The 25023-nt window shown below is 51.2% G+C and overlaps 1 protein-coding gene across 1 annotated transcript in view; it reads left to right on the top strand.

Annotated features, from left to right (window-relative positions):
- Positions 1-24293, top strand: part of LOC136405163 (bifunctional heparan sulfate N-deacetylase/N-sulfotransferase 4) — a 165303-nt gene extending 141010 nt beyond the window's left edge. The window contains exons 7-14 of the mRNA XM_066384255.1: positions 738-920; positions 8335-8431; positions 11589-11712; positions 13070-13244; positions 14031-14201; positions 15141-15250; positions 17863-17965; positions 20557-24293. Of these exons, the coding sequence (XP_066240352.1) occupies positions 738-920; positions 8335-8431; positions 11589-11712; positions 13070-13244; positions 14031-14201; positions 15141-15250; positions 17863-17965; positions 20557-20676 (1083 nt within the window). The 3' untranslated portion in view covers positions 20677-24293. The remainder of the gene's footprint in view (positions 1-737; positions 921-8334; positions 8432-11588; positions 11713-13069; positions 13245-14030; positions 14202-15140; positions 15251-17862; positions 17966-20556) is intronic.
- Positions 24294-25023: the final 730 nt, after the last annotated feature.

Here is a 25023-nt window from a genome sequence, read left to right as displayed (position 1 = left end):
GGGGCCAGAATGTAGCCGGTGCCGGGCAGATGGTCAGAGTTTCCTGACGGCAGCAATGATTCCTCGTCAGACCAGAAGGACCCACGTTGACCGGAGCTGAGCCTCGATGCCGACCGGCCACAGGGGAAGTCTGGACAATTGTTTGATTTTAGAACTGGGTCGCTCTGCTTCTGCACCAGTCTGAACGTCTGTTGGGTCTGAGGGTCTGGATAACACAAAGGGGGAAAACACCAAATGGAAAGTAATGCTATATACTTTTCACAAACAGCAAGGAGTATCCAAGCCCAATTTCAGTTTTAATTTAAGAGTGAGTTTAAGAGTGATTTCTTTTTTAAAAGTACAAATCACATGGGTGGCTTTCTGCCTCTAGTTGTCCACGCAAGCTGCCCCCCGACAAGATCCCATTGACTGTTGAGCTGCGGGGTCGGGGAGCCCTCTTCTTGTATCTTGTAAGGACACCAGACCTGTCAGGTGAGTGCTTCACCCTGGTGACCTCACTTAACCTTCATGACCTCCAATGGGGACACATCTCTGAATGTGGTCATTTTGGGGGTCACAGTGTCAGCGTAGGAATTTGGGGGAGTATCCAATTCAATTCATCACACCCCCTAAAAACGATGACGGTGCTTCTCACGACATCCCGAGCTTGCTCAGGGTGGTTCCGCCTGAAGCTCCTTGGCCGCCTCCGAGCTGCCGCCTGTGAAGTGTGATGATGGCTGTTCTTCTCTGTCTTTCAGATCAGCATCTTCATGACCCACCTGTCCAACTACGGGAACGACCGCCTGGGGTCATACACCTTCGTCCACCTGGCCAACTTTGTGCAGAGCTGGACCCACCTGCAGCTGCAGACTCTGCCCCCCGTGCAGCTGGCCCACAAGTACTTTGAGCTGTTCCCGGAGCAGAGGGACCCTCTCTGGCAGGTAACTGGGCACCTCTCTCTCTCACACACACACTCTCTCTCTCAGGGAGGTGGGGAGCAGGGGAGGGAAGAGACCGTGACTGCCTAGTCCATGGTAGGAGCTCTGTTGGAGACATTCGAGCTGGCATTTAGCACAAACGTCCTTTTTTATCCAGTAGCTTTATTCTCTTCAGTGATAAGTTCTGTTTGTTTTATGGGTTAATCGGTGTTCACACTCGTCTTTATTTTTTCTTTTTTTTTTTTAAAGTTAACCTTTTTTTTTAATTTTTTAATTTATTTTTTTATTTATTCATTTTTAGAGAGGAGAGAGAGAGGGAGAGAGACAGAGAGACAGAGAGAGAAGGGGGGAGGAGCTGGAAGCATCAACTCCCATATGTGCCTTGACCAGGCAAGCCCAGGGTTTTGAACCGGCAACCTCAGCATTTCCAGGTCAACACTTTATCCACTGCGCTACCACAGGTCAGGCCTTTATTTCTTGCTGTGTTGTTTTCCAGAGGTTTTGTTTGTACCTTCAGTTCATTGGGGAGTTGGGCATCGAGGATGGTGTGTCACACTCAGTGTCTTCTCATGGTCAGCGCTGCCAGAGCCAACATGGTCAGGCCTCTGGGTACCTAGGGACGCGGAAACCAAAGCGCCAGAGGCGGGTGAAGGTCTGTGGAGGCTCCGGGCACAGAAGAAAATATTGGGCCCCTTAAAAAAAAGAGGGAGACAAAGAAAATATAATACATGTTAACTATATTTTTAAATAAATAAAAATTGTTATGTACTATGAATGTTAACATTGCACATGTGAAACCAAACTGGGTGTCGTTAGAAAGAAGTGTCAAATTGGGGTTTGGGGTCTCTCGCCCCGAGACCGGGTCTCTCTGTACCCCACCAGCCCCGCTACGTGCAACCCCAGCCACACCCCTTCTCATGGAGCACCCTGCGTGAGGCCAGCCTGCGCCTCTAGAGAAGGACGGAGGAGTGACTTGTGGCCCTTCCCCTCATCACCCGATTCAGGCTCCCCGATCAACAGCGTTCCCTGTTGCAGATTTAAAACGCGTGTGGACAGCGGCAGCTACCACCGTCGCCCTGCGCCCGTGGTGTTGGTGGAGCGCCTGGCATTGCCATGGTTCTATCCCCCTCATCGGTAGCATGGCCATCGCTGTGTCCTTGCTGTGTCCCTTAGGAGAGGTGGGTTTGTAATAAAGACGCAATTACCACGCTGCAGATAGTCTCACCAAGGCGGTGTTGAATTTCATAAAAGCAAAGCCTTGTGCATACGAACACTGATCAGTCATTGAGGGTGAGCCATTTCTTTCCTCACAGATGTTTATGTACGAGGTATGGATAATTCGTCGTACGGGAACAGGAGAAAGTAGCCCGACTTGAGAAAGTGTGTAGATGGCCGACATACAAAAAAAAAAAATGAGTTCGTGGTCCCGAGCATCACGCTTTCTTTCTCCTGTAGAGAAAATGTTATTTTTCAACGAAGGATTTGTATTTGTTAACATTGTGTGAGTTTTTATCATTTCTTCTTATTTTGAAATTACATGTAATGGGAAGTGTGTGAGTTTTTTTAAACCAGAGACTTGTATTGAGTTGATACTGTTTTGACATCAGTGACACTGTTTATCTGTCAAAGAGTGAAGATCATCAAAGTTGCACCGGTTCTAATATAATTTGGTCGCCATGGTGATTCTAAACACTGACAGAGGATTGTTTGTGATGTGTGAACTGCTGTGCTGGTTTATGGGGGTGGGGATATAAATGAATAATTAGAAGCAAGAAACAGAACTATTTGTTAGGGATCCACGTCACCATGGAATACATCAGGTAAAACATCCTCAGGCCCTGACCGTTTTCATTTTGAACAGCATCATCGAGGTCAAGTCCTGGGCAGTCCGTAGGTCAGTCGCAGAACTGACCTGAGGAAGCTTCAGCGAGCTCATGGGTTTCTGCTAGTGTTGCTGTCGTTTCCGTCAGTCTAGGCATCTTTATCTCTGCTCTCAAAACCCAGCTCGTCACACGAATAGAGCAAATGGCCAGTAAGAGACTGGCATTTCATTATGTGAAGACTTGTCATTCATCTGGTTTCTTCTGACCAAAGGTGAAGTTGTAAACACACCCTCCAGTGTGTGTCAGAATGAGAATGGGGGATGGGATGTGGGGGCAGGGAGGGTTACAGGGAACAAAGGAGTCAGGAGCACTGGCGGTCCACACGCCCACCTCGCTGAAGAAAATCCCACAGACCCCATCCATCGCCGTGAGCGATGTCCCGGCTGCAGGTGGACGGGGAGAGAGCCCAGCACACACGAGACCCCGTGGTGCTGCCCTGGCTGGTCCGTGGACATCTGTCATCATCACAGGGGCCAAGCCCAGCTGTACACGGCGTCACCGTGTGCTTCATGACCTCCACTCCGCAGAAGACACACAAACGCGTCACAGACGCTCACTGAACGTTATATGGCCCATTCGCCCGTCTCCACTCCGCTGCCTCAGGGTCCACTAACCTAAGGGCGCCCGTCACTGGGACACGGTCTCAGAACCAAACGTTCCAGTGCTTTTTCTGTGCCAGCAGCCATGCCTTCTCACGCAGCAGCGCAGCTCACCCTTAAACGTTAAGTCAACCGTCCTTTTTCTTTAGGCTTTCAATTCACGCTTTTTATTTCTATTTTTTACTACCACAAATAAAAGGAGAACAGGCAAGATGACACTCTTTGCATCTGTTTGATTTCCTTTGGACCCTGATGAGCATTTTCATTAGCACCAACGACCGGATACAAAGCAGCTTTGTCACCTAATTAAAACCTGCGAGGTGAGCATCAGTCCTCGGACCACCCACACAGCCGGGACCACGGGAAAGCTCGTGTGCGCTCCTCTCGCGGAAGGCTGGTTCTTTCAGAGCCGTCATGTGAGGATGTGTTCCTGCAACACACAAAACTCTCCTCCTGTCCTGTCTTGACCCTCCTCAGTTCAGTCCCGGGAGGTGTGGCAATCTTCAAATTATGTTCATGGGCTTGGTTTTGATAGAATCACCACAGAAGAAGCATGAAAGATTGGGTTTCCTTTTCTTTCTTTTTTTTTTTTCCAAACCCTCTTTGCAGAAACTGAAAGCACAGCATAGGCAGTTAGGAGGGTCAGATTTTTGCACGGTCCCTGATAAACGCTCGCAAGCTCCCACGTGGTCAGGGGAGCTCCACCCCGTCTCCACTCAATCCCTGAGCCTCACTGTCAACACACGCTATGGCCACAGGCTCTTGGGGACCAGGTTCCCTCCTCCCTCCTGTCTCCAGCATCACCATGGGTACAGAGAGTCTGGGGTATGGGCCTTGGGCGGTTCGCCCCACTGTTGATTCCAGCTGTGAAATCACCAACACCGGCTCAGAAATGCTGAGATTTGAACATCTGTGACACCAACGAATCCCAGAGCTGGTAACGCACACGCAGTGGGTTCCATCATCATGCCTCTGTTGAAGGAACAGAGAACTGAAGGTTGCAAGAGCCCAAGAATTTCGGGGCACCTGACCTGACCTACTCACGTTAGAGAAGAAATGAATGACACCTCATGAGCTGAAACGTCTTGTTCTAAGTGGCTCCTTGGGGATGGTCAGGGCTAAGGTCACGGTTTCTTATTCCCACCCCAGTGAGGTGGTTGTGGGAGAGACCCCTGAGGTCAAAGGGAGACTCGCCTCCGAGTAGCTGCACCCACCGCTGAGGGACTGGAGTTCTGTCATTCCGTTTCTTTCACTGGCATGTATCCGTCTTTCAGCCTCTCCAGGGAAGTAGCAGGAAGAGTTGTTATCGCCACAGAGACGGCCACGGACAGTCTCATCGCCATTTCCACAGCTTTTCCTAGCCGCAAGGTGAAATTCTGCGGGACCATGTTACACATCGCTTCCTGACTCAGAAGAGGGGTGAGCCCTCTCGGGGATGCTCCCCCAATCAACAGGCTTTAATTCCAGAGGCAGGTTAAGGTTAGTGGAGGCCCCGGGTACAGAAGAAACTATTGGGCCCCTTAAAGAAAAAAGAGAGAGACAGGGAAAATAAAAATACATGTTAGCCATAGTTTTAAATAAATAAAAGATAGTATGTACTATGCATGTTAACATTGCACATAGGAAACCAAACTTGGTGTTGTTAGAAAAAAGTGTAACCTTGGGGTTTGGGGAGCCCTTCAGAAGTCAGGTCCCAGGGCACCCGCCGTTGCATCCGCCTCCGTTTAATTCTTTAATCACAACGAAGCGCCTCTCCATTTCGATGCCGTGAGGCTGTCAGACAGTCTGATGTCCAGAAAAGGTGGCCTGAGTCGTGGGGTTTTCTCTTCCTGCCCATCGTGTGCAACTAGGACCTTGTCGAGTGTCCACTCCTCGAGGCTCCACAGTGGATAGGCTGCTGGCAGAGAGCTCCCTAAAACCAAATAAAATAAAATACGAAGCTATAATACTTTCGTAATTTCTGAATCAAAATAATCACAAAACAAATGTAGTTCAAGCACCTAATCCAAGGATAACAAAAGGAAAAAGAAGATTTTGTGCCCTACAAAAATGTTCAACCACAGTAATGTCCTAATGTGAACATGTTATCATAGCCAACCTATTAATAAAAATTTAAACAGTTTCTTTTTCTGAGTTGGCTACGTAGATTCCCTAACAGGATACTCCTGAACCATCAATAATATTATGTCCCACGTGCAGGAAGGGAAGACACTCAGAGTAAACCTGCCAGGTTCCTCTGGGGTGAATTGTGCTCTGGGAATACGTTCCGAGGGAACACCCACCGTAGCCACTCGTCTAAATAAACATGGGCATCTATGGTGAAGAACATGGAGGTGTCAGGGATAAATCAGGGGTGTTCTAAGCCTAACGCAGCCCTCATGGGGCTGTCACCCCAAACCACAGGGAACCAGCCCCGACTCCGGGCAGGCCTGTTACTCGGCTGGACTTTCATTTCTTCTGGTGGCAGGACCTTCTCCCTGCAGCAAGCCATGCGGTGCTCCTCACTCCGACACCTGGCTCCTCACCTCGTCACAACCAGCACTTTAACACATGTGGAGTTAGAGGGCGGGCGATGCTGCTGTCAAGAGAGGACGTTCCAAATGTGGAGCAGTTAAACGGAATGGAAATGTGTTTCTCGCTCGTACGACTGTCCACCAAGGGGCAGGACAGTGAGCTCTGTTCCACGTGGTCGTCCAGGGCCCCCTGTTAGCAGGTGGTCAGCATCCAGGTGGCCTCCCTTCCAGGGTCCAGGAGCAGGAGCTCCTGCTGAGTGGTCTGCGGACACTCCTGCTGCAGTGCCCAGGGGAGCACGCTGAGTCTCGTCTGAGGACTGACCAAAACACTCCTAGGTACCCTATGCAACCAGAGCGGCCAGAGGACCATGGGTCTGCCAGGTTGTGCGGCCCAGGGAGCACTGCCCGGCACCTCAGCCTTGCCTCCTGTGGGCACTTCTTAGTTCTGGGTTGCACTCAAAACCAGCAGCTCTGCATGACCCGGCCAGTGACAAAAAGCAGCATCCCCTAGAGCATAAAACGCTGCAGCCAAGCCCACGGAGGCCTGTGAAGCCCTCTGCTCGTTCTCAGCTGCCACGGGTTAGGGGCACACCTTCACTCTGGAGAGGAGGCCCGCACGCTCCGGACGCCAGTGCCTCTGAAGCCCACCCACACGACGGGCTCAGAACTTTGCTGGTTGGTCTCCGCCCTCTGAGTGCCCGTGTCTACAAAGACAGCCAGAGTGATTGTCCCGCGTGACCTACCAGGTCCAGCCAGCATCGTGTCACCCATGTGACAGGCAGCGTGTTCTCCAGAATGTCACAAGGGTTGAGTCACGACACTGAGGAGAATCAGCTTGGAAAGTTATTTCTGAGAAAAATATTATTTTGAGGAAAAAATATATTTAAATTACAGTTTTTTTCCCCTTCCTTGCTTTTCTCCATCTTTCAGAAAAACCAAGCTTTAAAACAAGAAGGGACAAGACTAAGCAAATTAGGTAATGAAGATTCTACGAAAATAGAGGATTTAATGCGGCGTTCTTTAATGGGATTTGCAGGTAAAAAAAAAAAAAAGTAGGTGATAACGTCAAGAATGCCAACCACGTGGAACTTGCACGGTGGCATTCCTTGACGTTATCACCTACTTTTTTTTTTAAAGAGATAAAATTTATGTTCGGAGCCAGAATGGATTGTTGCTGAGAAGTCTGTGGTTTTGCAGAACTGGTCTCTGGCAAAATGGTCAAAAGCATCATAATCATAGACAACAGACCTGACAAGTTCTACCTTGAAAATAGACTTGTCAAAAAAAAAAAAAAAAAGACACCCTCAAATTTAAATGGAAAAATTGCTGTGAAAGTATTTGGTTGCTGATATTTAGACATCTGCATATAAAAATACTGAGTTGAAAATGTGTTTCCTTAGTAAGAATTTACTCTGAGCTTGCCTCAACTGAACAGACAGAGAACTCCAGAACAGCGTCATGGCAGAGGAGGACAGGACACCATTACATTGTTCCCAAGCACAAAGCACCTTAGAAAAGGATCGCTCGTGGTTTTGCAGAAAAGTGGAAGGGTGAGGTCACAGGAAAACAGCCACTTTTCAGAGGAACCTCGGTGACGTCTCGGAGGAGGAGGTGGTTAAGGAACTGAGGAGAGGACATCAGTGTGACCCAGGGACGATTAGTCACCTGATGTCACTTTTAATATGTGTGTAAGAACATACCATTGTTTGTTTGTTTTTTTAGGAAGAACTTTGGCGAACATGACTTTTGAATAGAATTATTACTACATGACCAATAACAAGTCAGTCAACGGCTATTTCAAAAATGGCATCATGTTCATGGAAGGGCCCTTTTAATTCTCAAGTGTCATAATTTGCACGCTGACGGGGCTCACTGTAACCGGACGGAGAGGGAGGAGAGGGTTGAAATGCGCAGAGGCGGGGTCTGGCGTTTCCTCGCCACGGCTGTCCGGCAATGATGCAAGAGGGCAGACACACGGGTATTAATCCAAATGTCACAGCTAGGGGCAGACTATGGATTAGTGGGTCAGGGAGAGGAGCACAGACTGAGAGGGAGGGGAGAGAAGGCCAAGTCTGGAGCTCAAGGTGGGCCTTCCAGCCCCTGGGGGAAAGTGGGAGGCATAGGGTGGAGAGCAGATTCCCAAAAACCTGCGGTCAAACCAGGTGCCACTCGGGTGAGCGCAGACTGAGGTATGCAGACAGCCTCACCCAGAGGGGTGGGCTCTCGGCGGCCAAAACCGAGACAAACACACGTCCCAAATGCCAGATGAACCTAATGGAAGGGACATCAGAGAGCCAGAACCCGCCCGGGGTCTGATCCGGGTCTAGGGTAGGGCACGCATTTGATGCTGTCCTTGGAGCCGTTTCCATGGGCACGGCCGGGAGGTCACGGCACCAGGGTTTCAGGACCCTTCCTCTTGCAGAACCCGTGTGACGACAGACGTCACAAGGACATCTGGTCCCGGGAGAAAACGTGCGACCACTTACCAAAGTTTCTCGTCATCGGGCCTCAGAAAACAGGTAAGCCTGCCCAACAGTGCTGCTGGCAACACGCATGCACTTGTCGTGAAACGTACTGCCCCGTGGTGCTGGCCTGCTTTGTGAAAACTCAGTCACGTCACCGGGCATGGCCCTGGCCTGCTGCCCCCCCCCACCCCACCCCACCCCTGCTACCTGTGAGCCAGCCTTGCGCCACGGTCCCCAGAGGGACCCAATGCTGCCTGTGAATCAGACTTAGGGACGAAGTGACAAAAATTGATTTCAAAACTGTTGAACAGAAGTCAAATTTCTAACAAATCGGAGTGTACATTCCGGTCCCTGATTTTTAATTTTCTACTTTTGCCTTAATTAACTCCTGAATTCAATGATTTTAAAAAGTGCCTGATTCAGACAATGTTACACCGCCTATCAGCCTTGAAGGAGTTTTATTTTATTTTTTTCAGAATCACTGTTGTTATGACTTTCGAATAGTCTATGTCTCTGTGTTTTTTAATAACCATTAGGCATAAATATGGCCTGGACTTGTTTTCACCGGGCGCACGCCTCCCCTCAGAGTTTCGTGTGCCAGAGGACAAGAGAGGGAAAGTATTTCAGCAACTGGGTGACACTTTCAATTAGAATATTTTATACTTTCCCCAGGATGTGACAGTTTTATACACCTTGCTCATGTCCTGATTAATTAAAGTTTGGATTGAGTTGTTGTGTTCCGAATTCATGGCTTTGACAAGCGTGTTCGTCAGCGAGGGTACGGGCACGGCACACACAGGCAGCCACCATAAACGAGCCTGCCCCACGCCAAGGCATCTGTGATCTGGCAAACAGACTGCTTCAAAGGTCGTGGGCAGAAATATCCAGACAGTTAGGTGTTGGTGCTGACGTCCCTCCCTCCGGGAACATAAACTGTATCACTGCAGGAAGTTACAGCAACTGTATCACTGCAGGAAGTTATAGCCGCAGTTCTCCTCCCTAGGCCTGTCACCTTTGTTGTCATCATTTAAAATGTACCTTAGGCCCTGGCTGGTTGGCTCAGTGGTAGAGCATCGGCGAGGCTTGTGGAAGTAGCAGGTTCGATTCCCGAGCAGGCCACAAAGGAAAAAATCGACCATCTGCTTCTCCACCCTTCCCCCTTCTCTCTCTCTCTCTCTCTCTCTCTCTCTCTCTCTCTTTCTCTGTCTCTCTCTCTCCTCCCTTCCCACAGCCATGGCTTGATTGGAGCAAGTTGGCACCAGGAGCTGAGGATGGCTCCATAGCCTCCTCCTCAGGCACTAAGAAGAGCTCAGTTGCTGAGCAACAGAGCAAGGGCCCCAGATGGCAACCCACTTAGCGGGCTTGCTGGGTGAATTCCAGTTGGGGTCCATGCAAGAATTTGTCTCTGCCTCCCCTCCTCTCACTAAATAAAATAATTAAATTAAATTAAATTAAAAATGTGCCTTAATGCTCTGCCAACTCCCTTGCAGTGGTGTTAAGAAGTAAAACATCCCTATGTTGTAAAATTATGTTTAAAGGTTGTAATCAAAAGACACGTCTTCTACCATTTGTCACTGAACACGATTCCTTGTCCGTCCTGCTAGAGCACTGCAGGGTAGTCAGTGCACATCTGGTTCCCCTCTGCTGTTTGTGTTCATAGAGACAGCAACCTACACATTTGGATTTTACATTGACCTGGCAGCATGGCAGTGGTAAAGTTTTTAGCTGGGTTGTGGCTTTTCCAAGACAAAGTTAAAATGCATATATATATATGGGATGGTAATATTCTATATACTGTGACAATGCTTTCTAATGTGAAAATGACCATTCTTAAAACCCGTTCAACCGCAGCCGTCCGGAGTTCTCCTTCTGCTTCCATTGGCAGAACTGCGGTCTCAGAGGCTGGAGGTCACATGCCTGTCACATGCAAAGTTGTTAAGCTAGGTACATGTGGCCCATGCGTCCCTTGCAGTACACATGGGACAGGAAGTGGTCCTCTGGCTGCTTCGTGCTGACCGGCAAGAGCCACTGGGTACATGTGGACCCCACCTCCCCGTGGCCAAGCCCTGGAAGGGACCCTGGCCGTGGGAAGCACTCATAGCTGGGCTCAGGGCCCAAACTGCGATCCTAAGTCTGCTGGGGTCCCGTGCACAGAGAGGCACCCAGCATGAGTCCAGGCCAGATTTTGATGTGACCAGGGTCGGAGAGGACTTCAGCTCAGGAATCCTAAAGGCTCTCGTCATTGGCCCAAATGCCTTTCTGCAGAAGGTCGGCCCATAGCTCCATCATCAATTCATCAATTCGTTTATCAGGGCTGACAGCTTACCCTGCTCACCCTGATCAGACTAAGGGAAGCGGAGGTCTTAGAACATTCCACCAACTTTTACCTCAGAGATCTTCACAGAGCAGCTCCAGTCAACATCTGCTGAATGGTCCGATTTTATTTAATTAATCTGCAGACAATAGTAACTGGGAACCCACCAGGTTCAAGTGCAGTGCTGGGTGTGCTCGGTGCCATAGCCACTCACCAGACCCCAGGAGAGGACTGGACCCCAACGTCTAAGGACCCCTCTCCCCACTGTAACATCGGCCTGGTTCTTTTGGCCAGCACTAATATTAAATCAGGTGTTGATGTCTATAGAATTAAAACAAACAAACAAACGAAAGAACACATGTAGGTGGCTGTCACCTGAAACGTACCTTATTGATTTTTTTTTTTTTGTATTTTTCTGAAGCTGGAAACGGGGAGGCAGTCAGACAGACTCCCGCATGTGCCCGACCGGGATCCACCTGGCACGCCCACCAGGGGGCGATGCTCTGCCCACCAGGGGGCGATGCTCTGTCGCGACCAGAGCCACTCTAGCGCCTGGGGCAGAAGCCAAGGAGCCATCCCCAGCGCCTGGGCCATCTTTTGCTCCAATGGAGCCTCGGCTGCAGGAGGGAAAGAGAGAGACAGAGAGGAAGGAGAGGGGGAGGGGCGGAGAAGCAGATGGGCGCCTCTCCTGTGTGCCCTGGCCGGGAATCGAACCCGGGACTTCCGCACGCCAGGCCGACACTCTACCACTGAGCCAACCGGCCAGGGCCACCTTATTGATTTTTTAGGACATCCCTCTGACCCTATAAAGAAGTGACTGTTCCGCGATGAGCAGAACATCCAGCTAAAATGACACCCCTCTCTCCTTCCGCGGCCCTCCTCTCTCTCTTGTGCTAGGAACGACGGCGCTGTACCTGTTCCTTCTGATGCATCCGTCCATCATCAGCAACCTGCCCAGCCCCAGGACCTTTGAGGAAGTCCAGTTCTTCAACGGGAACAACTACCACAAGGGCATCGACTGGTGAGGGGGATGCCAGTCACACCCACGCGGCCCCGGGTGCGATCCCCGGTCCCCAGTCCCCGGCCGGGCGGCCATTCAGGACAGACGCAGCACCTGCCTGACGGCAGGATCCATGGGCCACCGCAGGGAGTTAGACAGCAGTTCCCAATGACAACCCCTTTAATTGGCGTGGCCTGTCATTTGACTTGGACAGTGCAGTAATGATCACATTTTTTTCTGGTAAATTTGTACGATAAAATACAGAGGATTATGGCCTGTGTTCCCATGAGAACTATTCAGGAGGGTATTTTCAATTCTCCTTGAGCACATTACGATTTCACTGTGCCCAGAATTTTTCTTTTTTTTAACTAAACACATAATTTGTCCTCACGACGCCGCCAGAGGAAACAGATAAATCAGTAGGCTGTCATATTTCATGCTCCGGGACGTACATCTTCATTAGCCACACGGACCATGCATGGAGCCCTGTGACAGGAGCCGGTATTTGTCATGCCAATAACAGAGCGTGTTTCCAAAACCATGTCAGTGCTAGTCACAGGACTGCATGAAAGAAATATCCCTGTGCATTTGATACATTGCCAATACATTTTAAAATTGCAATACTCCTCCTGAACTGAAGTAGCATAAACTGGACGTGCAGGGGATCTCCGCTCTGCGGCTTTTCCTAGATCTTCCCTGATCTTCTAAGAGATTATCACGGCCCCAATGTCCCGGTCCTGGATGCACAGGGCACCTGTCCCCCTCGGTGCACCGCTCTGCAGTGTGGACGTGCAGTCTCCATCCCCCGGGAGCCCACCTGTCCGTGCAGGGCAGGCGGGTGGGGAGCAGACCTCGGCCCCTCTCAGTAGAGATGTGCCCCTCTGCCTCTGGGCTCCGGTGACATGCCCTGTCCCGTCAGAGAACTACATAGATTTTCAATTGCAGGAAACCACTGGAAGCAGGGCCATATTTGTGTCTGCAGCCTCAAACAGCACGCGAGGTGTTCGGCAGGACAGGATGGTGGATGACATGTCCACCCCCCTGCCTCGCATTGGGGAGACAGAATAACAAATGTCACAGAGAGGGAAACCGTGTCTGCGAGGCATTCTTCATCGCTCTGGTTTTTGTTTTTGTTTTTTATTTCCAGAGCCTTGGCAGGTTAGGTCCATGATGACAGCCACCTGCTTCTTCCCCCTCCTTCCCTGGAAAAGGGTCATTCGAACACTTCAGAGTGTAGAGAAGAGCCACCCTTTCGACCACTGAAACATCGACAGTTAGAAATGGATAGACTTGAGTGCAAACATGATCACATGATGTTACAGCCCGCAGGGTGGCAGGGAGAACACTCGGCTTCAGAACTGTCTTTCTCTGCCCTCAGGTATATGGACTTCTTCCCAACGCCATCCAACATCACCACCGACTTCTTGTTTGAAAAGAGCGCCAACTACTTCCATTCGGAGGAAGCCCCCAAGCGAGCTGCCTCCCTGGTCCCCAAAGCCAAGATCATCACCATCCTCATCGACCCCTCCGACAGGGCCTACTCCTGGTACCAGGTACGAAGCGGGGGCAGGCGGTGGAAGCGAAGCATTCGGTCTGGTCTGTGACGACGGGGACACCGTGACAGTGGGTGGGCACCGAGGGGGTGGGAAGCATCAGCAGACGTACAGAGATCAACATCCACAGAACCTGGTGGAAAAGGTTCAACACTGACTCAAATTTCTCACCTGGGCACCCGGACAGTGACCAAATACAGCAGGTCCTCGACACACATGGTTCTGCTCAGTGTCATTTCATTAAAAACGTGGATGGGACGCCGGGGGTGGGGGGAATCTGCCTGGTGCGTGCACTTCAGTCAGCCTGCGGAGAAACAGCTTCATTCTACGATCTGTTGGGCACAGGTCCAAGAACCTGTCAATGATGCTGTTCCTTCTGTATCCCGGTGGGAAAAGGAGTCATCACCAGGAGACAGAAGTGTGTGGACAGAGCAGGGCGGGGCAGGGCTATCGGTGGGACCAGATGGTGATCCAGATGCAGAGTCATGGCCGTGCTGGGTGGAACCGGCAGAGGGAGCTAGCTGGCCCCACAATCGGCAGACCCAGCTTGTCCGCCTGTCACCTGATGGACAGGGAGGCTCTACATGGAGTCAGCGATCCAACAAGGCCTGCCTCTCCGTCTCGGCACATTCCACACCACAGTCATACGAGCTGATTGTTGGTATAACTTTTATGAAATAAAGGAGACACACACACACACACACACACACACACACACACACACGTGCACAGACCACTCTGAGGCACAGGGTAAGAAGAACCTCACCACTGACTTTCCTGTTTCAGCACCAACGCTCCCACGAAGACCCAGCCGCCCTGAGGTTCAATTTCTACGAAGTCATCACGACGGGGCAGCGGGCGCCATCCGACCTGAAGGCTCTGCAGCGGCGCTGCCTGGTGCCCGGCTGGTACGCGGTCCACATAGAGAGGTGGCTGGCTCACTTCGCAACGTCTCAGGTAACGTCCTGGAACGGACCATTCTCTCTGTTAGGTCACGATCGCGTTGCGCTGACGGGTGGGACCAGGAAGGAACATCATCGCTGCAGAGGACAGTGTTAGGATTGGAGACAACGGTACCCGAGGCCGGAACGTGAACGTTTGCACATTTCCCGGCCCTGACGGTACTCAGATGCGGGGAGAGGAGCGGGACACCCCCTCGGGACCTTCCTTTGGGCAGCAGCTGGTCCCGGGGTGGTGAGTCCTCGCCCAGGGGACCTCCCGCAACCCACAGACAACACCTCCCAACCAGGCGCAGGGCAGCCAGCCAGACAGCACGCACATGTGGGACGCCGTGTGCACGTCCCCGATTGTCACCTGTCTTCGGGGCTGCCATGGGAGGGAAGCAGCTGGCAAGTGAGGTGGTCAGAAGGGGAAGTGCTCTGACTGCTCCAGGGACAGGGAACCGAACAGTGAATGAGGATGGGAGGAAGTGTCCACCCCAGGGGTCCTCCCCATTCCAGACAGTTTGTGGCTTAGAACCCGGGAGATTTGTCACGAGAATGGAGAGGTGACCTCCGTCCCTGCAGCTGCTCACTGTTGCTGAGCCCTGGGCCCCAGCTTAGCTCGTGGGATTCCGCAGGCTGGATAATTATCCGAATACACAACAGATAGAGAAAATCATGTTTCTACCGAACCACTAAATCAAGAGAATATGTCTCATTCTGATTGACAATCACGTTACTGACAGGTGATCAATGCCTAGAGCCGGTTTTAATTGTTGTCTTTTCAGAGACACGAGAGTCATACACGGTGGCATGTATTCTAAAGTAGGGCACATTTTCCTGCCGGTCACACAGACCAGAATGAGGGGTGTCCTCCCAGGGCCAGGGGGAGGCCACTCAGTCTGCTGAATTTAGTTCGGTTCTCCATAAAAGCGACCACGTCTGACTCTTACAGCTGCTGATCATTGATGGACACCAGCTGAGATCTGACCCAGCCTCTGTGATGGAGGAAGTCCAGAGGTTCCTGGGGGTCACTCCTCATTACAACTACTCGGAAGCCCTCACGTGAGTCTGTCCCCCTGAGGGGCTGCGTCTCCTCTACTGGCCCTCGTGGATGACTGCCAGCAGTGGGCATCATTAATTCCAGCTATGAGCTTACACGTCGTGACGCTCTAGAAGGGACGTCCTGGTCATTCTCATTCCGTCCCTCTTTGAAACTACATGTCTCACATCGCCTCTCTTGTGAGCTCTTCCCAGGACAAGTTTGGTTAAGTGAACTTTTCGCACGCCTGCTCGGTGCAGGTGGTGTCCTAGGGGGTGAACATGACAGAGGTGAGAAGACCCGATCTCTCCCCCAAAGTGCTTCGCGGTTAGGAAGAAAGCCCCGAGGGCCATCGTCAGCTCAGGAAAGTGAGCAGGACTTCAGGCAGTGCAGGGAAAGTGATACATTCATGCTCACTCTGTAGCCGTTAAATTAGGGAACCAGGTTCGATATCATCATGTATCATGCCCAGCGATCAGTGGTTACACGGCGGACCATGCCCCCCAAACCTACCAGCCCATCACCACCGTCACACTATCAGCTCTTGGGTTCTGTGGGCAAGACAGTGATGTCTGGGTGTGACTTGAGTGGCTGAGAGTGGAATCTTCTAGAAGCTTCCTTTTCCATGCGCAGGGCTTTCAACCTCCTTGGTCACGTTTATTCCTTAAGTATCTCACTCTTTTTTGATCCTGTTGTAAATGAGATTGCTTTCTTGATCTCGTTCCGATGGTTCATTACTTGTGTACCGAATGCCACCGATTTCTGAATATCCGTGTTGTATCCTCTAATTGTGCTGAATTCCTGTGTTCGCTCTAAGAGTTTTTTGGGTGGAGTCACATTGGCTTGCGCCTGTCAAACCATCCTGGTGACCCTGGGATATATCCCACTTGATCATGGTGTGGGATTCTGTTAAGGGTCCCACTGGACTTGTTGGGGTGGACGCGGTTGCATCTCTGTTTTTTAGGGACATTGTTCTTTAACTTTGTTTATTTGGGTGGGGTCCTGGTCTGCTTTGGTGTCAGGGTAACGCTGGCCTTGTAACATGTGCTCGAAAGTGCTCCTCTCTCCTTAGTGTTTGGGGAGAGTTTGAGAAGGGTAGGTACCTTCTTTGAATGCCTGGCTGAACTTCAGAGGCTGTCTGGTTCAGGGCCCCTGACACTGTGAATGTGATTCCTCTGGTCATCCCGAAGTTCCCTCACGGCACTGTCCCCTGTCCCTTCTCCAACCTCCTTTCTCATCCGCGCTGTCTCCGTGTGAGCGCCATGCTTTGTCCCCGTCACCGACTCTTTCTCCGGTGTCTCCCGTCTGCTGGGCACCCAGTGGATTCCAGGTCACGGCCAGGGTGTGTGCGTTTCATCCCCTAGCGAGACTGCGTCTCTGCCTGTCCTTCCTACGCGGGTGCTGCTGCCCTTTTATCCATGGCTCTGTATGGAGGCCCCAGGACCTTTGCACAGGGAGCCATTCCACACGGAGCATGGTTGGTTGGGTCTCTGGGAGGGGGGGCGTTCAAGACCTTCGTCACCTTCAACCTGACCTGTTCTGTCCTCACTCACCTCTCTGCTCTTGGATGGGGATGAGTCAAAGGCCAACCTCAACCCCAAGTTGCCTCTCCATGAAGAGTTGTCAGGGTGTGGTGGGTGTGTTCTGAGAGGGGGTGACATGTGGGAGATCCAAGGGAGTCAGGGCCTTCTCTGACGTCGCCTGGCAGGTCACAGCGTGTCACTGATGCCACACTCTGTTGAAGAGAGACAGAGAGACTCCTATAGGCACCCGACCAGGATCTACCCAGCAGGCCCCCTACAGGGCCGATGCTCTGCCTGTCTGGGGCCGCTGCTCCATTGCTCAGCCCGTGTCTCAAACTGTTCTAAAACACAACATCTTATATTTTGCTGTTTTTATTTTCCTCCTTAAAAGGTATAAACATGTTGAACTATGAAAAATAATAATAATAATATTTTTACAAATTAGAAAATTTAATTCATGTTTACCTCCACAGAAACACATATATACATATATATATGTATATATACATATATATATATATACATATATATATATATATCTCACATTCAGTCATTTTAATACACAGGGCAGGGCAGGAGGTTGACAATGGTTCCTATGGAAACTAATGTAATAATATAAGTAACAATGACACAAGAATAAAGTCTCTGTTTCGTGCCCTGACCGCTGTGCACCTACTCTACTTCTGCCTTGCTCTGTGTCCGCTGGAACGATTTCGAAGAAACCTGATAATATATTTAACACAGGGAATTACAGCAGTAAGTGAATACATATCCTACAGGCCCTCTGGAGTGGTCATCGTCTGGACGACTGGCCCGTGGCCTTTCCCGGATGGGTAGACGCCACGTGGCACTTCAGTACACAACTGTAACACTCAGATGGACTTTCCGTTGCAGCAGAACTAGGCTACACAGTGTACCACAGAGTGCGCTTCACCTCCGACCCTTGAGCCAGCTCACTAGACGTGTGTAGGAGGGAATTAAACGACATTGCAGGGATGGGCGTGGGTGAGCGCAGTCCCTCCTGCTCTCAGGGCGGCGTGCTCAGCCCAGTGCCATGGACCCTTTGAGAGTGCTAACTCTTCACGCTCACTGGTGTGCTGGCTCTCTTACAGGTTTGACCCCCAGAAGGGCTTCTGGTGTCAGCTGCTGGAAGGAGGGAAGACCAAATGCCTGGGCAAGAGCAAAGGCCGGAAGTACCCGCCCATGGATGCCGAGGTAGTGCTCTCCCGACTTTAGGGAACCGGGGGGAGGGCGCCCCCAAAACCCTGTCAAAGCAAGTGTGAGCAATGTGCTTCCTGGTTCTGCCTCCGCTTCCCTAGCAATGGTTTTGTGTGTGTCTAGAAGACAGACAGACAGACAGTGATGGACAGATGTCCGTAGACATCGTTTGCCACTGAGATGCAGTGTAAGCATCAATACTTAACTGCGCAGTGTCCCCTTCCAAATGTGTCAAGTGCTTACGGTGGTTACGAGACAGGTGCTTTTAGATAAAACATGTGAGCGTGATCACTGCATATTAAATGCACGTGCCAGGGCCTGCGCCCTCCCTGCTGCACCACTTACCACACACACGTGATGGGAGGTTTAACCCACCACCAACCAGCACTATCCAGACACCAGCTGTGTGTCCTGCAGTTCGACTCATCCTGACACCCATCCACCCACAGAAGGCACCAGAGCCCATGGGTCTGGGGCTCAGTCCTGCGAGGCTGCCCCCTCCCCTGGTCCCCGCTGGTGACAGAGGCCTGTCACAAGTCCACACAGTACCCAGGCTTCTGACCCACTGGATCTACATCAGAGGTCTCAACAAGCCCCTTCCTGGGTTGGATTCATTTGTTGGAAGGGCTCACACTAGCTCACCCATTTATTATCAGAGAAAGTCACTCAGGAACAGCCAGACGGGAGAACTGCTGGTAAAACAGGGGAGCAGTTCCCAGAGCATCCATGCCCTCCAGGGGCTCTCCCGCCCCACCCATGCCCTCCAGGGGCGCCCCCGTGCCCCCTCCTGTGTTTACCAACCTGGACGCTCTCAGAACGCCCCCCATTTGGGGTTTCTGTGATCGATGGTCTATACACTCTCGTCCCTCCCAGAGGTCAGAGGTGGTGCGAGAAGTGCCCACCTTCTAATCACACCAGTGGCTGTCCCAGCAGCCAGCCCCATCCTTGAGTGAGGTCCCAAAGTTGCCTCGCACATCACAAAAGACAACTTTGTTAGTCCCTCACCTGGGAAATTCCACGGGATTTAGGAGTTCTGTGTCAGAAACAGAACAAAGACCAACTGGATATTTATTATTACGTCACAACATCCCAGAGCGTCTACCGGAAAAAAATAGTTACGAACCCAGATTTACTACAGGAGGGAAATTAGGTATGGCCCTGATTTATACTCAGGTACAGACAACTATACAAACTCCAAAATAAGAGTAGGAAAAAGTCTCTCAGCGGAAGAGCTGGTGGGGGGGGGGGTGTCACTAAAATTGAGTAGCAGTGAGCTGTCAGCACGCCCGAAACCATGAGCACCTCTCCTGAGGCCAGCTGGGCAAAGGGAGGGAGCAGAGTGATGCAGGCGTTACCATGGCGGCAGAGTGACCGGGGGGGGGGGGGGGGGGGGGCTTGAACTAGAGCTTGGAACTGGAGAATTTCAGAAAGGGTTTCAGAAATCACTCGAATCTGCAGGACATCAGTGTCACGTCCCCACTGCTTCTAGAAGCATCTTATCCCGGACGTGAAGTGTTTCCCGTCTGCTTCTGGGGAAGGAACGGAACGCAGTCCTTGGGTGATGAGGACGCACAGGAGGCTCCCAGACATGCCGAGGCCGTGGCCGAGGAAGACACTAAAGTCGCTAAAAGGGAGTTTTAGGAAGAAAGAGACTCCGTGTGCTAGAATACTGGGGAGGGCTTGAGAGGAACGGTGTGACTGTGACCGTGACGGGCGGAGCACACGCGCTGTGGGTTGTCGCTGCCTGTGTGCTCTCAGGTCTCCTGTCAGAGACCCAGAGTCAACGAGCTTAGGACAGGAAGTGAGTCTGACCCAGAGGCAAAGCCCACCTGCCATTTTTCAGAAATAAAAGAAAACGTAAACTAAGACCGTGGAGATACCAGGTAATCCCTGTTTGGAAAACAGTCCCCCCAGTAAGAACCCACCCTCACTGCGTCTTGACTAGAAATACAAGCCTCCCAAGAACCGTCCTGATGAGACCTTGACGCTGGGACCCTAGCACATTTTTGAGGCAGGCAGCTCTGAATGGCTTTTTTGGGGGGAAGATCTATTTTTGGCTCTGATCAAAGAGAGAAAACATTTTTTGTAACGCTGGCAAGTTATATTCTTTCATTGTCAGCGACGGCGTTTATGATGACTTCTCTTCACTCTTCCTATTATGATGCCACTGCCTAAGTTCACAGAAAGGGCCCACAGTGAGTGGAAGGGTGGGCTTGTCTAGCTGATGTCTGTCGACCTGGTACCAGCTCTGCCCCCCACACGCAGATCTCATTCTCCTTCCATGTTAGAGAGACGCTCGCCAGGTTTTCTCCCACGCAGACCCCACTGGTCCTGCTCTGAAGGGGGTGGGGGGCTCACGGTGTCTGAGCCACACCCCATGTGGCCAGACCTGGTCTCACCTTTCAGCCACACTCCTCCCAGACGTCATCAATGGGTAAAATACGAGGGAAGTCTGAGGAGACGGAGGAGGAAAGACGTGTGTCCCAGGCCCTGTGTCGCGACACCTTTCTAAAGGAACGTTAGCTTATGCCCTCTGGTGTGGTGAACTCACAACTCCCTTCAGCCTCCTTTCTCCCTCTGCTTCTCAGTCTAGAACCTTCCTGTCCGGCTACTACCGGGACCACAACGTGGAGCTGTCCAGGCTGCTGCACAGGCTGGGCCAGCCGCTGCCCGCCTGGCTGCGGCAGGAGCTGCAGAAGGTGAGGTAGCGCCTGGAAGAGGACCAACCCGGCCACCCGCTCGCCGTCCTGTGAAACCGGACCGCACAGCCTGCCGCTACCCATGTCCCTCTCAGCTCACTCGTGCTGGTCGGAGAGGACTGTGTGAACCAAGCCCCTTCTGTCTTTTTCTCATAAAATGAAAACCTATAGATGCACGCATTGGAATGACTAAGCGTCAACCCTGCAAGAGCTTTGGGGGGACACTGTGGGGTTTGGTGGCATCTTCTCATGTCCAGGGTGGGGGGTCCCAACACAGCCCCTGTTCCTCTGGTCACTGCCAGGTGCAGAACCTCGATGTGGGACTGAGAGCCCTGGTTTGGTGCCAAGGGACGAGTTAGAGTCCTGAGCAGAAGACAGGGACTGAGATGGTCCATGAGGTCCGCAGGGACCCCGGGTCTGGATGAAGGGCTAAGATGTTCCGGGTCTCACTTGGCTTTAAAGAGAGACTGTACCACACCGTGGTCTGCTCTGGGCGGTCCCTACCAGTTGTACGAGCCCACAGGCATTCCCTCCGTGAGCGTCCTTGGCTCACCGGAGAAGTAACGCTATCGCTGCCATGTCCTCTACAGGATGGACCAGCTGGATGTCCCACCATGGATGTGACGAGCGCGGCTGCAGCCACGGTGCCTGCACACAGGGCATTGTGGTTCCAAAGAAAACCTGTCTGGTGATGAAGGTGCCCTGTCTGTGTCATCTTGTCTAGTCTATGTAGGGCTATCCTCAGAGGGGTCCAGCCCCTACTATACTATCAATCTAGGCATTGTCACACCTTGACAGTGATGGAGTATCTATGTATTGTGTCACTATCCACGAAAGGGGGAAAAAAATGTTACTGATATGCTGTGGGATGAAAGCGCCAACCTGCGTTTACAGGACGTGCCGGGCAGGATGTGCCAGCCTTCTGCGCAGCATACCTCTGCCTTCCGCAGGCGGGGACTGCAGTGTGTGCCCATGCGGGGGCTGGTGCAGAAGGTAGTGGTCTCGATGCCTATGTAAAGGGTTAGTCTGAAGCTTACCTAATTCTAGTCCCCCACAGCTAACACCTGCCTGCAGCCTTGTTACCCCAAAGTGAACGTCCTCAGAGGTGGCGCTCTTTCCGTCTTGGGGTTCTAGGGGCTGCTCCCATTTGGAGGCGGCCGTCCGGTTGGACTGGTGGGAGCTTTTGTCCTATGTTGTCATTGACGATATACGAAAGCCTGGTCCCCTCCTCAGCGATACACAACAGCAAAACGTCAGCAGACCAAGGGTCAGACTGGCCCTGGTGACGCTCCCTCCTCCAGAGGGACCTGGTGGTAGGCTTGAAACCATATAGTAACTTTTTCCTATGATTTGAGAGGTTACTCTTGATGTTAATTTGGTGTCTTCAAAAGAAACAGAAGATCTTTTGTTTCATTTTTTTGTTTGTTTGTTTGTTTTCTAAGTAAGTCAATAACCACAAATCCAGAAGAGAATCAGGAATCTTGACCTATTTTATTTCAGAATTCATTAGGATTTTTGTTTACTGTTTTGTTTTGTTTTGTTTTTTCTCATTGTATCTAGAGGCTCTTGATCTTTTTTTAAAAAAAAATTGGGTTTTCCTCAGGCACAATGAGGATAAATCCCCAACTTCACCTTCGTGTCCCTCATCCGCTGTGAGCCCATCCCCCCCACCCCCAGATCACTGCGGTGAGTGTGTGCTTGTCCCAGGCAGCACGGAGTCACGGCGTTGTGTCTGTAGAGAGCTCACATTGCATTGTTTGTTCACTAGTTCTTTCCAGTGCCTGTTCTAACTTATTTCTTTCTGGAACGAGAAATCAAGTCAGTTTGTTTTTCCTGTTTGTTTTTCAAATGGGACATCAGATACATTTACAGGGACGAGCTGCCTCAAATTAAGCAATGTTCCCCTAACTCAAAGTGCAATTCACCACTGGATGTTTTTAACAAATAACTCATTTGATGCACATTCTCATTTTTTTTTCAAAACGATATATGTACACGGTGTCATCGCTCTCGGAGCACAACATCCCCCCTGAGGTCAACGAATCTGTCCCCCAGGTTCATTTCCATCAGGGTGTGCATTTCTCTCATGAAGATTGATGATGTAGACAACAAAATAAGTTCTAATTGTACAATTCTTCTTCATGTTTCCAGTAAACTACTCAGAGGGACTCTCTGGGCTACGAGAAAAGTTTGATAAGTCACAAAAATTTTCAGTTTTAAGAACATCTTCATTTTCTCCATCACGACCTATTGGCAACTTCAGAATTATAGATTCCAGTTTTAACGTATGTCCTTCCTTCACATGTTAAAGAAGTCCTATCTCGTGGTCTGCAATGACCTAATCCTGAACATTTTAAAAAGCCTTCTACAAGCATCAAGCAAGCCGCCATCTTCTTCTCCCTCCTTCTTTTCTCTGTTCTGGTTGTCCAGCTCACAGAGGTCAGTCACGGAGTCCCTCATGTCCGTACAGACCGGGGACAGCACTTCAGTCCATGCTGTGCCATGGTCCCCTCTGTGTTTGTCAAAGGCCAATCCCTAAAAACCATACTGTAAATCTCACTCAGAACCAAATCTTGTTTGTATTAGAGCAATGCCCCACAAAGAATGATGTGAGAAAGATTTATACTCCTTCTAAAATAATAATAATAATTAAGAAGGGAGGGGAAGCCCACAGAATTCTTCATCCAATAAGAGAGTATATTTGCTTCAAGATCAACCAACCGCTTACACTTGAGATAGTGTCTGTTCTCCCTCTTCCCTGTTTGACCAGGATATATAGTGACCTGTTCACCATGAGCACTGACCTTTTTTTTAATTAACTGCACAAACATTGGCCAGTGATTTCAAAAAGAAAGGAGCGTAACCGTGTGCACATGGGATCTGCCTCGAAGGCCAGATGGACACAGCTCAGCAGGGGCACGTGTGTGCACACTGAGGCTCAGACTTACAGGGGAGTGTGTCCCGTGGAGGGCTGGGGCGGGCGGGGAGAGCTGTGGTCACCGCACCGGTGAGGTAACGGTCTTCACGGTTCTGGCAGCTTCAGAACAGATACTGCCACTGGCCCGGCCGCCAGAGCAATGCCGCTTCTCCCGTGGCACCCAGGGTTTCGCTCAGCGGAGGAGTTTGTTCCTTTCCTTCACCTTTGTTCACCATGAACGCACACTCCCTGAGTCCCACACACAGAGCGAGTGCCACCAGGTGGCCGGGTCCCTCAGCCCCACACCAGCTGTGTGGCCGCAGACGGTTTGTGAGTGGGACGTCCGGAGTCACGGTGTCCCCTTTCTGCAAGACAGAGATCACAGCACATCACGTCCTGGGTGACCATCCGCATCACGTCAGAATATATTTAGATGACCACAGCATAGGGTCCGGGGAGTCAGGCTGGGCCGTGTCTGTTGCAGGAAGAACATGTAATCTCTAAACCACTCTCTCTCCCTTCATCCAACAAGACAATGTCTTCTGTTCCCTTTAAAAATAAAACCTATGTATCTCCAACATTTAACTCATTGTGTTTGGTTGACACAGGAAACCGTCGTCCCCACCACCGTCCAGAAGTAAGTTCCCTACCGTCCCTGCTGTGGTCCCCGAGCCTCAGCAGGGAGTGTCATCATCCGCGCGGTGGGGGGGTCTCTGTCCCCCTCCTCCCGTCTCTGCCTTGCCCAGTCCATTTAGAGATGGTCTCCCCTCCACCTCTTCTCCCCAGCTCTCTCTCCAACTCTTTACCAACCCAACTGCTTCTGTGGGGATGGTCAGGTGAGAGGTTCAACCGCCACTCACCAAAGGGACGTCACAGAAGGTCATCAACCCCTAGAGATGATAACGAACCCAGGATCGAAGACCCGAGCTGTGTAAGGATGATGAGAACGTTTCTCTGAGTTCTCTGCCAGCCCTGGTCTCCGACGTCACCCACTCCTGGTAAAGGGACAGCTTCCGATTTATCCATGAATATTGTGAATATCGAGCAGCACTCGTCCTGCATGTGTCCTCGCAGAACGCGCAGTGTTTCAGGCCTAAAATAGCATATGTATATCAATCATTAATTTCCATTCAAAAAACATTGGTCAGCTTCTCTCCTGTGGCTCCAATTCTTATGTGGTGCCCAAAAGCCTGGCACCAGTCGGCACTCAGTAAAAGTCACTGAAATGTGTCAGAACGTCATGGACCACGCCAACCTCTGCCCACGTCCGTGTGCGTGTCCCCGACGTTTACTGTGCGTCCCAGCCCTAGAAACCGCATGTGCGGCTTCGGGTGCTAGAACCTGTGACTCCAAACTGTGCCTGTTGCAGCCCCAAGTCCATTCACGCACGCCCGACACACGGCCCGCCGGACTCTGTTCAGCCCATCTGGACACCTGCA

Source organism: Saccopteryx leptura, chromosome 1 (assembly GCF_036850995.1).
Source record: "Saccopteryx leptura isolate mSacLep1 chromosome 1, mSacLep1_pri_phased_curated, whole genome shotgun sequence".
Lineage (NCBI taxonomy): Eukaryota > Metazoa > Chordata > Mammalia > Chiroptera > Emballonuridae > Saccopteryx > Saccopteryx leptura.
This window is presented reverse-complemented; position numbering and strand designations above follow the sequence as displayed.